Below are 17,997 nucleotides of genomic sequence, written 5' to 3'. Positions count from 1 at the left end.
GATTGGTATTTCGTTGTTATGTTTGAAAAAATCGTTCGTACGATGTATTTGGGGTCCTCACGAACGGCCTAGAGAGACCCAGGAAGCCCGCGTAGTGGCCACACTATAAGAATTAAATTAAAATAAAATAAATAACGGTTCGTGGCGTGGGGCGAGTCCAAATCCCGACTCACTCCTCCTCGCTCTCTTCTCCCCCGACCTTCCTCCCCTCTCCCATGGCGGCTGCGGCGGCGATCGCCGCCCCACCGCGGCGCCGGAGCCTCGCCGGAGCCCTCCTCCCCTTCCTCCTCCGATCTGGTCTCCGCTCCCTCTGGTCCTTCTCCTCCTCCTCGTCGTCCTCGTGTTTCGACGCCGATCCGGACTCCTCCGCCGCCTCCTCCGCCGCGTCCTCTCGACAATCGCATCCGAAGAAGCTAAGCCACCGCCTCTCCGCCGTCATCGACGCCGTCAACGATCGCAAGCTCCCTCCCGAGCTCCGCGGCCGATCCAACGCCATCAGGTCTCTCCCTCTCGCTGTTGATGCGCTTTTGACCTGGTTTCATTGTTTTGACGTAGACATTTAGGTATAGGATAGCTGAGTATTGTTCGGATTCGAATTGATAGAGAAATCGTACAATTTATACTGGAATTAATGCTTGCCCATAGGAAAACCGCTTAGAAAAAGTAGTTCCTTGTTGCTTCCAAAACTAAGACTTGAGAGGAAGAGTTTGATAATAATTACAAAGAAAAAAGTTTGTGATTAAAATAATTATTATCTGTAGATGGAGAAATCCTGGTTAAAGGCCTTTTTTACAGCTTCATTTTTTTGGAATTTTTGTTTATTTTGATTCATTTAAGCTCGAAAACCATTTAAACATGTACATTGATCGAATAAATTGCCCTTAGAAAGATGGATATGAGAGGAAGCAGATGTTTGATACTAGCATTATATTAATCGACTACTGTGGCTCCTTAGATGCTAAGCTCAACAGTTTGTTGCTAGTTTCTTTAGTAGTATGGTATGCTTATCTCCAATTATGCGATAAGTAGTGTTTTGCTATGTAATCTCTCGCCAGTTTAAGTTGCTTCGTAGCGGCCAGAGAACAGTATGCTGAGTGGACTGCTAGAAAACCTGTTACATATGGAAACATCGACTATGTTCGGATGAACCTAATTGACTAGTTCTGGTTTGCTTTATAGATTTTGTTTCTTCCCTTGCTTTCTAAACTTATAATATCTGGTTATTCATTTTTCTCGGATTCTTGATCTCATTCAACCTATCTAAACTACATACGAATCTGAAAATATTAATTCTTTGGTAAAACAATGCCATTCTCAATGAAGAATACCGGCAAGTATATATCTGTATATTACTAGTTTTTGAAGTTTTAAGTTGATTAAACTCTTCGTCTAGATTTGAGACCTGGCATCAAAGGATGTGATATTATGGGCAGAGGGACTGAATTAAGATGCTGCACTAAGAATTGATTTGTAAAGTTTGGATGTGTCGTTAATTGGAAACGTACGATCTAAGTTGCTCAAATCCTTCTTGGAACTGGTGACTGCACTACTGAAACAGTGAAATTAATGAGTTATATGTTGAAAAAATGTGTAGAAGAACAAACTAACATGCTAGGATTTAACTGCAGAAAATGTGGTATACTTGGTTTGTTAGGGAACCTAATACAAAAATGTGCTAACTGGTCAAAGGATTTGTTATCGCCATTTATAGTATTATATGTAGAATGCACAGCAGAGTAACGATAACCTGACAAAATGTTCAATGTGTGTGTGGAATCAGTGATTCTTACAAAATTTGACTCCATTTTGCTTTTATACTATTCGAAGCTGAAGTGTTCCCCTCTGCTTACGGCAGGTCGGAGACCGACATAGTCAATGTAGTGGAACAGAGAATATGGCACGCCATGGAAGAAGGCCACTTTGAGAAGCTACCCGGGAAGGGGAAGCCTCTCGATCTCAGCACGAACCCTCATGCGGACCCTGCAGAAGACACCTTATACAGAATACTCTCCAGAAATGGCTGTGCCCCCGAATGGGTTGAACTGAACAAAGAAATCCGTGGCAAGATCGCGGAGTGGAGGTCGGCCTTGAAGGGAGCTTGGGCGAGGAGGTCATACAATGAGGGATCCAAATGGCGCGAGGACTCTGAAGCTCTCAAGGCGCAGATGCGCGAAATAAATGACAAGGTGAGATGCTTTGCAAGTGATTTACTATCTTGTGGGCTCCGAGATAATAAGATATTGAACTTCTAAACATGTTTAATTTGGGATAAAACTTTGCGCAGGTTCTTCGTTACAATCTCATTGTGCCTTTTGGGCGCCAAATGTTTGGTCTTAAATGGGAGAAAGAGATAGATAAATTGGAGTAGTGAGTTGGTACGTATGTTTGTCTTAAGATAATATGTAATAATAGGTCCATAAATAGGAGTATATTATATGCCAATACGTGAGTTTCCTAGTGGGTGTAGATTGTTTTTTTTATTTTTTTACTTTTCGCCCTTTGTTTGCAATAATTGTTAAATATGTAAACCTTGTGCATATCTTAAAGAGTGAAAAACTCGGGAAAATGTTAAAATGGCTTTTATTGCATTGCAATCAAATATTGCCCTGTATAGTAGTAATTCTTTATTTCTTAAAAATCATTATAACACTCATTAAGCTGAGTTTTTTAATTTGAAATGACAATGTTTCTTTCAGAAACAAGAGCAATTAAATTGATTTTCTAACTTTTGAAAGTATAGCACTCTTACTGCATAAATAGATAATATTTAATCGGAGTCAAGAGTTTTTTTTTTTTTTGTAAAAGCTAAAATCAATTTATTCTGTCCGGGCTTATTTTGTTGTAATTTTATTTTTTAATCAAGATCATAATATATTCGACGTCTTATCAATTTATTCGGTTCGATTGTCATAACGTTTGGTTCTTTTTCTTCTTTTTTTTTTTCTATTTTTAGTTCCAAAATCAATAGAAATTAAGGCGAATTAATCTTTTTAAATTCCGAATGTCTCTCGACGTTTCACTGGGGAGTGTTACTGGAGTCTCTAGAGCGTCCACTGGAGTCCACGCTCCCCTCATTCCCAGCCGTCCGATCATCAACTCTCCTGATCCCGAGCCGCGAACTCTTGAGAAGCTACGATCGCCGTCCACGTCACCCATACCCTCCCAAGCGTACGACACGCTCACCGCCAAGTGTCGAGCGTTAAACCCCACCCCACTTCCCCCGCCTACATATTTCCNCCCTTCCCCTGTTTCATTGTCCCACTCTGTTCCTCAATCGCGGCTCTATATTGCCTCCTTAATCAAAGAAGAAAATAATACTAATAATAATAAATAAGAAACAAGGAGAGTGCGAGGAGAATGGCGCCGAGGAAGCCGAGGAAGATGGTGGGAGCTGTGGTGAAGACGACGGCGAAGGTGGTGGAGGAGACTGTGAAGGTCGCTCCTGTGGTCGGTGTCGGAGACGGAGACGGAGATGGAGACGGTGCCGAAGAAGTAGAAGAAGCAGCAGTACCTCTCAAGGACTCCAAGGTTGTGCAAGTTGTCGTAGTCGGCGGTGAGAAGGGTGATGGCGAAGTGCCGGAGGCGAATGACGGTAGAGATGAGCCTGAGAAGAGAAAGGAAGCAATGGAGGTGGACGAGAACCAAGCACCGAAAGAGACCGGAGAAGAGTCGAAAAGGAGAGGACGAGGACGGCCTCTGAAAGAGCGAGGGCCGGAAACGCCGACGGAGAAGTCGGAGATACCGCCCGCCAATAAGAAGAAGGAAAAGGATCGAGGAGGGAGGAGCGAAGGAGAAGCGGAAGAAGGAAAAGGGAGGAGGAGGAGGAGGAGGAAGAGGAGGTTCGGGAGTGCGGGGGACGCGGGGAGCGGAGGCGTGGGCGGGTACAAGAGGTACGTGTTCCGGGTGCTGAAGCAGGTGCACCCGGAGCTGGGGGCGTCGGCGCGGGCGATGCAGGTGCTGGACATGATGATGGCCGACATGTTCCAGCGCCTGGCGGAGGAGGCTGCACGATTGTCCAAATACACTGGGCGGGCGACGCTCACCTCTCGCGAGATCCAGAACGCCGTGCGCCTCGTCCTCCCCGGCGAGCTCGGCCGCCACGCCGTCTCCGAGGGCACCAAGGCCGTCACCAACTACATGGCCAGCCAGAGCAGCTGAGCCCCCCCCCCTCCTCCCTGGTTCAACTGAGCTTAGCCTTTTTGTTCTTGTTTTTGTTTTCAACTTATTAGGGAGTGGAAGAGGATCTGGCGATTTTGCTTCGGTTTGTACAGTAGTAGCGACCGATCGACTGGATCCTGTTGCTGTGTTTTTCTGTGAGTTGTTGTAGCACACTGGGTTGGTAAATATACGTAGGAGACTCTTAGATTGTTGTTTTCTCTTGTTGTGTGTAGTTGCTCCTCTCTTTTGGATGACAATGTAATGTAGCACACAAGCATTGGCTCGTGTAAGAAACAAGTGGATTAATTGCTGGATGTTGGTGGAGAATTTGAGTGCTTTTCTTCTCTCTACCATTAGTTAGTTCAAAATCTCTCTTCAACATGAATTTTACTAGCGGGACGGTCCCTAGAGCAAGTGACCTAGAGCAAGCGACAAAGGATTTGGTGATTGATATCTGAGACCCAAGTTTGAATCTAGTTGATTCACATTTTCAGCTAAGTTTATTTTCTAAATAAAATAAATGAAGTGGATAGCGTGCTACTTATCTCTCTCAATAATAATAATAATAATAATAATAATAATCTCACTAATTTATAAAAAAAAAAAAAAAAACATGAATTTTACTAGTTGGATCCTGATTGGTAAGAATCAAAAGAGTGGATCTTTCATTTTTGCGAGTTTGAGATTGGTCCAGTAAGATAGACCTGGGTTCTGGGCCCTATTTGGAGGCCCAATCCGGCCCAACTCAGGATTAGAACTTGTTTGACATCTTATTCAACAATTCAAAACTTTTATGTCTAAAATTGTTGATTAGTGTTTTAAAGATTTGTAAATTGTATCTGTATGTGGTAGACGTTTAAGGGTTTGGGATTACTTGAAGATAGCGTTACGTGCGGTGAGAAAGTATGATAAAAAAATACTCTGTTTATTTTCATATGTAATATTGTGTTCCGCATATTGTGATGAGTCGGTTATGATATATTTTCTGTCGTCCCACCGAAAAACGCAGAAATATATTTCTATATATTTTTTTTCTAACTCTATTTTATCTAACAATGTTAGATAGATTTCAATACCAAACCTAACCTAATTAGGATATAAAGATATTTCGTAACTGATCAATCGAAAGAGCTTTTTGTTTTAAAGAGATAAGATAATATGCTACCTACTACGTTGGGGACGGTGGATATAAAATTGAATAGTGTTAGCCGACTAGTTGAATAGAAAAGGCCGGGTACCGTGCTATAACCTCTCACTCTCCACAACCGCAAATACCCCCCACACCCACGCCCAATCCCATTACCTCCTCCTCCGCCTCCCCACTATCCCCAGTTCACCAAACGAGCTCACCACAAAAACCCTAACCCTAACCCTACCGCTCCTCTCCTCACATTACCCATGGCGTACCCCGAAGCCCTCGTCGCCGGAGGATTCTCCGGCGGCGGCGCGGCTGGCGATGATGGAGCTCGCGAACATGATCTCCGTCCCCATGGCGCTCCACGCCGTCGTCCTCCTCCGCGTCCCCGACGCCATTTGGGCCTCGGGCGCCAACGCACCCCTCTCCGCCGCCGAGATCCTCCCCCTCCTCCGCTCCCCCGGTCCCCCTCCCCACCCCTCCGATCCCTCCCTCCTCCAACGCCTCCTCCGCCTCCTCTCCTCCCACGGCGTCTTCCGCGAGCACTACTCATCCCCTTCCTCTTCGTCTTCGCCTTCGTCCTCCCCCCTGCGCCGCTACTCCCTCACCCGGATCGGGCGAACCCTAGTCTCGTCCGCGGGCGTCGGTGGCCCCTCCTACGCCGACTACGTGCTCCAGCACCACCAGGACGCTCTGATCCGCGCGTGGCCGCGGCTCCACGAGGCCGTGCTCGACCCCGCGGGGCCCGAGCCCTTCGCGCGCGCCAACGGCGGGGTCCCGGCCTACGCCTACTACGGCGGGGACGACGACGCCAACGCCCTCATGCAGAGGGCCATGGCCGGGGTCTCCGAGCCCTTCATGGAGGCGCTCCTCGCGGGGGCCTACGACGGCTTCGCCGGCGTTGAGACCCTCGTCGACGTCGGCGGGAGCTCCGGCGCCTGCCTCGCCATGATCATGAACAGGGTCCCCGGCGTTAGGGTTGGGGTCAACTTCGACCTCCCCGAGGTCGTCGCCGCCGCCCCCGCCATTCCCGGTGAGCTCCAGAGCTCCTCATCTCCTCTCTCTCGCCCCTGTGGCGTATTTTAGCGTTTCGAATGTTATTTCACTATCGTGCTCACAAAATGTCAAAAAGTATAAATTTTGTACGAAGGATCACAAAATGTCAAAAGTATAAATTTTGAACGATGAGGACAACCCAAAAAAGGAGATTCTAGGGACAAAAATGGACTTGGCTGTTTCTCTGGACCCCACAGGAAAAAAATTCTAGAATGCAACGGGTATATTGGTGACGTTGGCAACAAACTAAGAAAAAATTTTCTTTTAGAGATATATGTCCCGTCATAATTATAAAAAAATATTTTTATTGTACTTTTGTTTTAAAAGAAGAAATATGATTTGCTTGTTATTGATGATGTAGTGGTGCAGGTGTGATAGTGTAGAATTCCTCACCCCACAGAGGTCCCATTATTCGCCACAATATTGCCTGCACCCGGTGTATCCAGCACTCATATACCTGATCTTCTTATAACATTAAACGCCCCCGTGTCAAAAATATTCCAAAATTTTATTTATTTGCTAATATTAAAATTAATATTTGCCAATGTTAAATTTTATTTTATTTATTATTATTAACATTATTTTTCAATTGCTTTCAATCAAATTGATTTAATTGAGTTGTGTGGTTTCAGAGTTGGTTAATTTGTTGGTTACGTAGTTTTATCATCTTTGATGTTAATGATGAGTAGTTGAGCGCATTAAATAATGGATTTATAATGTGTTGTGTGGTATGTAGCATCTTAATCTGTTTGAGAGAGTGGTGTGGTCATTTTCATGGCCTTTTATCTATCTGATCATGGAGTGTAAATGAGTTCTTCTCATTCTATGTTTACTCTAAATGAGTTGCCGCTTAATGACTTATTTCGGCATGCTTAGAGATTCTTCAGAGTCATAAAGATGAAGCCCTGACATGCTGGCTTGTCGCTATACTAAAAATGTTCAGAATTTTTGTTTGCCAAACATACTAACTTCGATTAGGATTAATATAGCGCGCAACCGCGGTGGAGTGGCACGCTAAATTGGCGCGCTTATTCAACGGGACCAGGCAAGTGCTATGGTTTTCCACCCAAAACGGGCCTGTTCGTCCCGCTTCGCGCTATTGCGAAGCTTCTCTTTCCAAATGTTAGCTGATACTTTTTTGTTGCTTTTGCTCCCACCTTAATCCTCGAATAATATGTTTAGTTAACTTTGCTTACTCTTTCTCCTGGTTGGGGCCATGCTTATTGAACATGTTATGTTTCAAGGGTTAATGTAAATTGTTTGACCTATTTAACTAAAGAGGATAAGAAGTTTTTCAGGTCCAAAAACATGGTAATCTTCTGGTTGGTAAGCATGTAAGCCACTAGGTTCTTTGTTCGTAATGAATCTCTCAAAATCGCTTATAAACCTCTCATCTCTTGAAAGTGTATTTTTGTGTTGTTGTCTTTACGCATGTAGCTAGCTTCCTACTACATTTATTGTAGAACATCTGAAAGGTTGCTTTGGCTTTCCGATCAATCATTTAATGATCTCTCTGTCGTTATTTAACTGCACAACTGCAAATCTTTCCGCGCAGATGCAGGTTACTGTTCCTCTCCCTGCATTTATAATGTCGGCAAAGTTTTCTACTTCTCCTTTATTGGTCTCTACACTTTTTTCTCTGCATTGAAACACTTCTATAGCAACAGCTTCATTGCTCTATGCAGGAGTAAAGCATGTTGGAGGTGACATGTTTAGGTCTATCCCAGCAGGTGATGCCATTTTTATGAAGGTACATACCATTTTTCTATTTACTTTCCAGAGTTATTACATTTGTGGCTTTCTATAAACATATCCGCGCGCACGCCAATCTTACAAATGTTTGGCCTACCTTCTATCTGTATTGCATTTGGAGCAGTTAATGTCGCGGAAACTTAGAAAAAGCTTTCTGGTCTCAAATGTAGAAACCGTAAAGAAAGTTTTAATGAGAGAAAAAAGTTGTTAAATGTATTCTTGAACAATTTGGAATCTTTTTCATGTCAGTGGGTGCTTACCACATGGACTGACGAGGAGTGCACCCAAATACTGAAGAACTGCTGCAAAGCCCTACCTGAAGGAGGCAAAGTGATAGCCTGCGAGCCGGTGTTGCCAGAGGAGACCGACGCGAGCAGGCGTACTCGGGCTTTGCTCGAGAACGACATATTCGTCATGACCATCTACCGAACTCAGGGGAGGGAGCGCTCCGAAGAGGAGTTCCGGCAACTCGGCCTCGCCGCCGGGTTCGCCGGTTTTAGGGCAATTTACCTGGACCCCTTCTACACTGTCCTGGAATTCAAGAAGTGAGCCATCGATTTTTCGGTGCTTTTTCAGAGAATTTATAAGAGCATGTAATTTGGGTTGGTTTCCTCACTTACAATAGAGTGGATCTTATGTTCTACATGGCAGTGTAGCTGGGAAAGAAGTATTTATTGAATAAGACATTGATTGGAAACCAATGTTGATTTGTACTGAATAATAAACAACAAAATAAACTTTGATCACGATATACCAACTTTCCCTCCCTAATTAAGTTTTGAGCATAATTTTGAGTTAATAGTTTTCGGTCCAGGGGATTTATCATTTCATGAACAATTATTCATGTGATGATCTCAAAAAATCGTTTTTCAACACAGCATACGGAATTAATTTTTATCCAACAGAACCAAACAAGAAAAAGTCTGGCACACTACCGCACCCACATCGTATGCAAACGGAATTGGGATCTTTTCAAAGTTTTTTTTTGGTTTTTTTTTTTTTTGTATTTATCTGAGAGATTGGTTGTTTTAAAAGTTATATATTAATCTGATAAGTAATATACGTTTAGTCCAATTGTTAACATTAATTTACGATTTGTTTTATCTAATATTAATCTTTTTATGTTATCAGAATTTATTTCGAGTCTCACTCGATCCTAAAAATGTTGTGTTCAAATCCTTCTTAACGTGACCAAACTCAAAAAAGCAGCAGCAGCAGCAGCAGTGACAACGACGATGATGGCGGCTGCAAACCAACCTAAATGCTACAGCAAAATCAAAAACCGTTCAAATAAAATGATTTTGTTAAAACTGATTCTGACGGATCGATTACGAAATCCCCGAATTCTGAAACAGCATTAACAAATGGGGGTTCGTTTTCTTCCGAAATGTTACCTTTGCGATTCATAATGGTATGAGAAATAGCCTGTAATACAACCACACCAAAAAAGTAGAACATCATAAGATTGGGTCTCTCCTGCACCCGGATAGATTTCGCAACCTCTGTAATGTACCATTTGGAAAGTCCATTGATGATGAATACAATTAACAAATTTATATTGAATTTCCTTTTTCACTTTCTTTTTAGGTCAGATCCATCAAAAGAAAAAGAAAGAGATGCCATTTGTAATGAGACTCGAAACATTTTCACGTTCCAAGCACAAGAACGACAGAGGCAAGAAATTACAGAGCACCTATATAATAAATACAGAAGGAAGGAAAGGCACTGGACAGCTTCCATGAACAAAACTTTCACGCCGCAGTAGATTATTCCCTTTCCTTACTATAGAACTGTTTTTATGAACTTTTCACAGTACGGAATACGCTCGGACGACCTCGACAATGGGCGCACGGCACAGCGGGCACTTACCTCCCCGACGGACTAACTCGTTCGCACATTTCGCACAAGTGCACATGTGCCCACATCTGATTGCGTCACACAAAATAGTAACAAGAATAATAACCCTGAATTATTAAAACCCGCGCAAAAAACTAACAGCGAGAAAAAGAAAAAAAAAATGAAATGGTATGGCTAACCTGTACAGAAGAGAATCAATTTGGGTATCACAGCATACACAACAAGTCCCCTTTCTGACGTGGCTCCATTTTGATCCATTCTCAGATGATTCCTCAATATGACCTGAAAATGTTAGTTTCATGCTTCTTTAGCAGAAAAATGTGATGATCGGTGACATCCTAGAGAAGATCTTTTCTTTTCACATAAAAGAGTACCCACATCACCCAAAAAAAAAAGGGGGATGGTGCCAAGAAAACAAGAAACCAACTTACTACTTAAGAAGATATAGATGATCTACACCTGATGAAAAACAAAACCAATAAGGACAAACAAACCTTCTCCTGCAAAGCGATTCAAAGCTGCGGAAACTTCCTGTCTAACTGAACGCTGCAATTCGAGCTGCATATCCATGCAAGCTTCGAGCGTCCTTTGCATATGACTCATCCCTTGTTGAAGTCTAGCCATGTCGGCCCTCAAATCATTAATGGCCTCCCATTCCTGAATGGTTACATTGTATTGTCAATTTCACATTCCGAAAAGTATGACTAAGTACGGTAGAAAAGATAGATGTACATATCGCTTGTAAGCCAACTTCCTCTACCAGCTTCTGCTTTAATTGATAATATCATTACGAATATGAAAGGGTACACTAAAGAAAAGATAGACGTATATATAGCTCGTTACCCCACTTTCTGTACCAGCTTCTGCTTTAATTGATAACAACATTACAAATCAAGAAGCTTCTAGTTTATGATTCAGATGGCCAGAGAGGAAACACATGTTATTATTTGCAGGCAATATTGTCAGTACTGAGCCAAGCTAAACGGTTGGCGCCAGCAGCTCAGTATTATCGAACATTTTCCTCAAAACCGATCTAACTTAACAGTTTTACAATAAAAGGCGGCTGAATCATTTGGTTTATAGTGAACTGACTTGCTTTGAGAGCCAAACAGTTGTTCTTGAATAAGAAAACAAATCAAAGCGCAAAATACACACACACGCACACACACACACACACATATATATAATAATGACAAGTGTCTAGGCTGAATATTGATTTTCTGAGTTATTTCAACATGTACTGTACTATTCTCATTTTCGTAAATTTTATGAAAACAACTAAATATTTTGTATTAAAACATGTGTTAGCTATACTTGAAATTATCTTTTAAAAATCTGTTTCAACTGAAAAATAAAAATTCACTGGTTGAACCCAGAAAACTGAACAGTATGCTTTTCCGTTTCAATCACCACTTTGGTTTTAAAAACATTGAATGCAGGTGACTGGCAGGATACTGAAACAGAAGAAAGCAGTCAAAAAAAAAAGAAGTAAATATGATAAACCTGAAATATGAAATCTATCAGATCTTAGAGTGCAAAATCCAAACAGAATGGAAAAAGATAGCTCACAATTTCTGAACGATGAATACGTTGCCTGGCCCAGTTGTTACGATGCAGCCCTGTGTGCCACAGTGGCTGTCGAGGTGGCAAAGGTGGAGGCGGAATTCCAACAGGCGGCACGTTGATGGAATCCTGAAGCTCCTGGTTTTCAAAATCTCTTTGCTGCTCTCCATTTTCCTCTGGTAAGTCAGGGGTGGGCAAGGTTCTCTCCAGACCCCAGTTTAGAGGAGCACGACCTTGCCTTTCGATATAAGACTGTATTAAGCGGTCCAAACTTACACGGAAACCACTATGAAGAAGATTTGAAACACTTCGCCTGTAAAATAGTAAAACAAACTCAGCATTACGATTAGGGGTAAAACACTGAGCAACTATAATTGATATACTCACATATAATTGATTTCTGACATAAAACCTTGCAATTACAAACTTGTCCTCCTGCTGTACGGGCTTTTTCTCTCAATTAAAAACAAAAAAAAAGTTGCCCTCTTTTTTTCTTTTTTTTTTAAATCCTTTTCTAATATGAAAAAACTTGCACCATGAATTGGATGACTACCCAAACTTAAAAGAAGGCTATTTACGCAAGAAACTACACTTTTAAGGATTCAACATGAAAAATTCAGATTTTCCACAGGAATATAAGCAGATAATAAGTATTGCAGGGATTTTATAAGTGATAAACAGAGAGAAGCAGTAAATACCGGCTTAGGAGTTCCCTCAGCTCCATGCTATAGACATTATCATCGTCAGGTGGGATAAACTCATTTACTCTTCTAGTTAAGGGTTCTAATCGGTCTTCCTGCCAGTTATCAACAGTATCATGAGATTCATCATCACGCCATTCTTCATGCACTTCTTGAAGGTGATCGTCTTCTCCACCATCATCTTGCGGTGTTTCACGGGCCCAGGCCTGCTCTACATTCTCCTGCCAGTCCCCACCGGATTGCTCACCATTCTCTTCCTGCCACTGCTCAGAACCCTCTGCAAAAGGTTGTCGCCAGAATCCTCTCTCCTGTTCAGGTTCTTCTTCCTGCAAGTTTTCTGCTTGCCCTGGAGGCTCCTCCATGTAAGTTCCACTATCATATGAAGTGTTTATTTCTAGCCCAGCAGTTGTAGCCATCTGTACCCTATCATTCATCCCAGCCTCTTGCATATCAACATTCTCGCTACTGGGTAGGGTTATCTCCTGGTTGTCAGTGGAAATTTCGACTTCACTGGTTGGTAGAGATTGATCGTTTGTAGAAAGATCAACATTTTGAGCGGCCGTATCATCTGATTGGTTAACAGCATGGCCACGAACAATGTTCTCCAATCTGAAGCACAGTCCTTCTCTAGTTAGAAAGGACAATACATACAGATAATCCAACAAAATTTACTTGTGACGAGAACTAATATTGAAGAGCAATATTATAAATCAAATATAAACACAGTGAGACCCGGTTAAGTATTAAAATCCAAAGATATTTCTTCCCAAGGACAGAAGAAAATTTGTGTAATAAAGTTAATAACCAATATGAAACATAAAATGAAAAAAGACACAGAAAAAATTGAAGTTCCCAGTGCCAGGGAGTAAATCATGTTGAAGGTACAGTGTCGCAATATAGAAACAATAATGCATCATTAAAATGTGAATGGCAAAAATTGTGACACTGTACATGCAACGTAATATGTATACGTTGTTCCCTCTGAAGTTCCTACTGGCAGAGAGGTAATTGTTGTAGCTTATATAATTTCATAACTCATCAATTTTCGGATGAAATTCTTATAAACAATGAAATATGGAAAAGACAATCATTAACTTAGTGCAAAATACAATTGCAGGGCAGTCTTGGTCGCAATGTTGAAGAGAAAAGATACAGGTTAACGTCTACAGTACATTTGACGAAAGCATACCTCAAACTAGAGACACGATGCCGCTGCCTTAGCTGGCCCAATTCTCTTGCAGCCACAGATTGCGGCCTCTCCTCCTCAGTTGATATCCCATTTCTTAGGAATCTACCTCTAAGTAGTGCCTAGGAGATTATGTCTAGTCAAAATGCAAGTCGTATACTACAAAATACTCAATTTTAGTAGAAGCAATATTTCAAGCTACATAAGCAGCACTAACACACATAATCAGTTGATATGCTTTTACCAGAAAACACTGATTATCAGACAACTCTTGAACTTACCGACTATATTTTACGAGCTAGAGATTTTTATCGATAGAGATAAGACAGCTGACCTGAATGCGATTACGGTGGGCAAAGTCGGAGACAGACCGATGCTCCGACAAGCTCTGAAGCTCCCTCTGCCTCTCTCTCGCCATCCTCATGATCAGGTCAAGCCGAGCCTGCCGCCCGCGAATTCTCGGCAATTCCCTCGCCCTAAGCTCCGGAGGGCCGTCCTCCTGATCCGCACCCAACCTCTCCCTCTCCCTCTCTCTCGCTTCCCTCCTACTAGGCCGGGAGTCTCTCTGCTGGCTCGCCATCTGAACCCACTCCCTCACCAACCTCACCCTCTCCCTCTCGATCTCGCCAAGCCACTCATCCCTCGGCGATGCCCTAGTTGCCCCGTCCGCCGCGCCGGTTTCCACCATCCATCCGCGAGCTATCTGTCTCACTCTCTCCCGCTCCCGCTCCCGCTCCCGCTCCCTTTCCCTCTCCTGCTCTGCGTCGCCAATGTCGGGAGATTGCTCCCTGCTAGACCCCTGATCCTCCTCTTCACCCCGCGACGGTTGCATGGTTCTGTGATCCCACTGGCTGTGCCTATCATACTCGCTCTCGCTCGCAACCTCCGATCCGGCATTGTTTTCTCGCCGATTGGGGCGGCTCCGATCACCGGAAACGGCAGAACCGACCCTCCCCTCCCTGGCCGCCGACATCTCCTCGAGCTCCCGCCACATCTGGAGGATCGACGGCGCCCGCGCCGCCACGGGCCGCTCCACCACCGACGACGACGGGGACCTCCGAGGCTCCCGGAGAAAGGACGAATCGAGCATCGACACGGTGTGGAGCCCCGCGAGCGCCATGAGCTCCGACTCGCGGTTCCGGCGCTCCATGGTCGTGATCATCTCCTCCGCCTCCAGGTCCGACCTCCGCCTCCGGCGCGCTATCCCGTCCCCCCCTCCTCCTCCTCCTCCTCCGCCGCCGCCATCGCCGCCGTGGGAGTACTCGCCCTCGTCGTCGCTCCCGCTCACGCCGCACGAGGACGTCGAGAGCGCCGCTCCCATGCACCCGTCGAGGTGACCGCGGACGAGCTCCTCCAACTCTCGCCGGAACTCGAGATCCGCCTCCCTCTGCCGGAAATCCGCCATCGCCGCCGCCGCTCCCCCCCGCGATCTCCCCGATCAAAGAAACCCCTACGAAAAACGTAACCACCGTAATCGAAACCCTACTCCTATGGTTCTCGATCTCTCCGATCTCCCTTTCGGAGGCGAAGCGAGGAAGAACACGAAGCCCTAATCTCACAAATAGAGGCAAACAAAGGGGCGGAATAAGACGAGGATAAAAATGGAGAATAAGTTATAATTATCGGAATAATTATTAATGCTTATTCGCTACTGCTACTGCTACTGCTTCTTCTTCTCCCGTAGGCAAAAACAAAAATAAAAATAAAAAAGATATCAGAATTAGAAAGAAGAAGATGTGATTTAGAGATCAAAAAAATTTAAAAATAAAAAATAAAAAAAATTCGATATATTTACTCTCCTTTTTTCAATTATTTTTGTAGGTCGTGCTCACGTTTTCTGAAGAAAGTATTCGCTTAAAAAAAAGGGGATAAATCTGTGGACGTTTCCGTAGTATTCACATATTGCAAAACGGTCCTTATTTTTTTATGTTAGACATTTATTAAGTTTCAAAATTTTATATCAATGTATTTTAGATTTTAATCAGAAAATATCAGCCTTATTTTTTTTACCGGAAAAGAATTTAAATACAATACACTTAAAAGTTTAAAAATTAAAACTTTTACACTAAATGTACACATAATAGTAGAATCGTCGAGGGACTAATCATACATTTTGTCTAAAATTATATTATTGTTATTATTTCTGGATTTTTGATAAGGAAATAGATGGCCGCAGTGGATGACGTGGCAGTTTTCTGATTTAGCAAGATTTTACTTATAGAAGTTTCATAACGCCCAAAAGTGAATCCGCACCGTTGATTTTGAAAATATCGCCACATGGACGGTTGATGTAACGCACCATTCATTTTGAAATTATACAGGAGACCTCTCAAATATTGCTAATGTTGAGACAAGCCCCTCAATATCATTTTTTTATACCACTTTTCTAATTTCTAGTTTTTTAATTTGCATTATTTTAATTACTTAGGTTAAGATTTTATTAGATTTAATAGTTTTATTAGTTATTAGTTAATAGCAGTTATAGTTCTAATCCCACGAGACTACTAATTTTATTTAATTGTTTTTAATTAATTTAGGTCTATATTTTGTATCAATTAAAATGTTTTTAGTCTGTACATTAGAAAAAATAGTTAAATATATAAATTAAGAATAACATTTTCTAATAATTTAAATTTCTAGAAAAAATAGTTGTTTTGTAATATTTATATAATTTTTATCAGGTGGAATAACTAATAAATTTGTCAAAATTACTTAATTTTAAAATAAAAAATTAAAAAGCATTTAATAGAACAAAGATTGATGGGACGGTTTGAGAATTGAATATAGTTGAGGGGACCTTCACGCAATTGTACCTAATATAAATCTTAATTTTGTAATTGGAGAGTGAGAATATCAAGTCTCTCGGCGTCCACGTCATGCTGTTACGAGGCGACACGTGGAATTGTCTCTACTTATGCGATCTCCATCCTGAAATTTGCAAATTAATCCCTGTCTTTTGCTGAAAACTAAAAGTGGTACACTGAATAGGCTATTTGTGGGAAAATTTGTAAGTGGCCCCACAATGTTGTCAATCTCAAATAAATTTTTTTTAAAAAAAGAAAATCCCATAATTTGATATCAAAATATGAAATAAATTATATGTGGAGTAAAAGAAAATGTGGTGTAATTAATTTGCATACCATATATTATAGATTTTTTTTTTCTTTTAGAACAGTGACATGTTTGACTGTAATATTTGAGTCTATTTTTTTCACTTACTTATCGCCACTTTGAATTGAAAATTTGATAATTTGATATATTCAAGCATATTTTGTAGAATATTTATTTTTCTCTTTTTGTTCTGTGACCAATATCACCAACCATGCTAATTAAAAAAAGGTGAAAAATCAGATTACTTCTACACTAATTTTTCGTATATGTAATCATAAATAGATCTCAAATCAATATATGTGAAGATTAAACGCATTATTATGTGAATTTTGGATTAAAATATTGATATATGGCAATTAGAACATTAAATATATGCATATAAAAAACAGATAACAAATGAGTAGACAGTTTATGAATATAATGATAATGATGTACAAAATATTTCGTTGTTCTTTTAATTACTCACTTTTGTTGTCTCTACTAGACCTAGTAGTACGGGCCATTGTTGTTAGCTGTACCCATCAAGGACCACTGTTTAATAGTTTTCACGCTCTCAATTTTATTATTTTTCTATTTCAGAGTCCTTGATGCCGGCGTCTGATCGAGATAAAAGAATCGCATATTTCGATAACATCTTATTCTAAAGTTGATCTGGCTTTAAATATCAGATTTTTGTGGCTTATGTCAGATCGTTGGCGCTAATCATCAATTCCAAAAACTCGAGCTGTTAAAAATACGCAACCAATTCACTTAAAGCGTACAGACACAGTGTCCACGGGTCTCGGTTATGACTCGGCCCAACCAGCGTCACGACATTTCGAACATGACTCGGTTCACCCAGTCTCACGCCATTTCGAAAATGACTCGACCTAACATGACCTCTCGCCACAGGACAAAATACTGGTCCAGTTAAACCAACAGTTTAAATCGTACTAACCACAACAGAAGAAGGTTGTTCTCTTACTCTTACTCAAAATACCTACTAGAGGAGGAAGTTGAAGTGGCAAATTTTAGAGGGAGAGAGAGAGAGAGAGAGAGAATGTGTTGGTGTATTTTAATGTGGGAATAAAGAGAGACAAGGAACAGTGATGGTTGGGAAGAGGTGGATCAACATCAACTCAATGTGACTCATTCTGGTGAGTAGGATTAGTAGGCGTTATCAATCAAATTTGGGGTTAGGAAAACGTGCACTCCATGACAAGCATTTCTAGGAAACTAATAATAATAATTATAATAATTAGAACTTTTTTGTATATGTACATCAGTACATGTAATTAAGGGAACTCTCCTTCTAGTTGATTCTATTAATTAGGTGATATAAATACATTATTACATACTAGCTAGGGTAGTAATTTGAAGTAAGTTACTATACATTGTTCAATTAAAGTTCATATTCCATTTATATTAATCTTCAAAAAGTTGGATTGATAATTATTGTCTAAAATTATCTTCTTTCATAAAAACTATCTTTAATACAC

General features: G+C 41.6%; 4 protein-coding genes across 4 annotated transcripts; 3 read left to right on the top strand and 1 right to left on the bottom strand.

Annotated features, from left to right (window-relative positions):
* Positions 124-2,581, top strand: LOC109727623. Its single transcript, XM_020257783.1, has 3 exons — positions 124-499; positions 1,856-2,186; positions 2,285-2,581. The coding sequence occupies exons 1-3, from the start codon at positions 216-218 to the stop codon at positions 2,366-2,368; spliced, it is 699 nt and encodes a 232-aa protein (XP_020113372.1). The 5' UTR covers positions 124-215; the 3' UTR covers positions 2,369-2,581.
* Positions 2,739-4,526, top strand: LOC109727622 (histone H2B.3-like). Its single transcript, XM_020257782.1, has one exon. The coding sequence runs from the start codon at positions 3,358-3,360 to the stop codon at positions 4,156-4,158; it is 801 nt and encodes a 266-aa protein (XP_020113371.1). The 5' UTR covers positions 2,739-3,357; the 3' UTR covers positions 4,159-4,526.
* Positions 5,588-8,858, top strand: LOC109727704 (quercetin 3-O-methyltransferase 1; the record flags this gene model as incomplete). Its single annotated transcript, XM_020257886.1, is given in 3 exon segments — positions 5,588-6,326; positions 8,035-8,099; positions 8,351-8,858. Coding segments are annotated over 3 exon segments (1,104 nt in total), but the record flags the coding sequence as incomplete, so codon positions are not given.
* On the bottom strand, positions 9,562-15,126 carry LOC109727392 (trichohyalin-like). The gene is made up of 7 exons (XM_020257510.1): positions 13,743-15,126; positions 13,412-13,530; positions 12,220-12,831; positions 11,528-11,834; positions 10,453-10,615; positions 10,138-10,240; positions 9,562-10,026 (listed from the first exon to the last, which is right to left on the bottom strand). Exons 1-7 carry the CDS (start codon positions 14,811-14,813, stop codon positions 9,909-9,911), a joined length of 2,493 nt encoding a protein of 830 aa, XP_020113099.1. The 5' UTR covers positions 14,814-15,126; the 3' UTR covers positions 9,562-9,908.

This window comes from Ananas comosus, linkage group 22, assembly GCF_001540865.1.
Source record: "Ananas comosus cultivar F153 linkage group 22, ASM154086v1, whole genome shotgun sequence".
Classification (NCBI taxonomy): Eukaryota; Viridiplantae; Streptophyta; class Magnoliopsida; order Poales; family Bromeliaceae; genus Ananas; species Ananas comosus.
This window is presented reverse-complemented; position numbering and strand designations above follow the sequence as displayed.

Excerpts from the sequence above, each read along its gene's own strand:
- LOC109727622 (XM_020257782.1), top strand. The coding sequence starts at position 3,358 with ATGGCGCCGAGGAAGCCGAGGAAGATGGTGGGAGCTGTGGTGAAGACG.
- LOC109727392 (XM_020257510.1), bottom strand. The coding sequence starts at position 14,813 with ATGGCGGATTTCCGGCAGAGGGAGGCGGATCTCGAGTTCCGGCGAGAG. Across the intron at positions 11,835-12,219 it reads CTGAGGGAACTCCTAAGCCG|GCGAAGTGTTTCAAATCTTC; the intron begins GTATTTACTGCT and ends ACTATTTTACAG. Across the intron at positions 10,241-10,452 it reads GAATCGCTTTGCAGGAGAAG|GTCATATTGAGGAATCATCT; the intron begins GTTTGTTTGTCC and ends TAACATTTTCAG.
- LOC109727623 (XM_020257783.1), top strand. The coding sequence starts at position 216 with ATGGCGGCTGCGGCGGCGATCGCCGCCCCACCGCGGCGCCGGAGCCTC. Across the intron at positions 500-1,855 it reads GGCCGATCCAACGCCATCAG|GTCGGAGACCGACATAGTCA; the intron begins GTCTCTCCCTCT and ends TGCTTACGGCAG. Across the intron at positions 2,187-2,284 it reads TGCGCGAAATAAATGACAAG|GTTCTTCGTTACAATCTCAT; the intron begins GTGAGATGCTTT and ends AACTTTGCGCAG.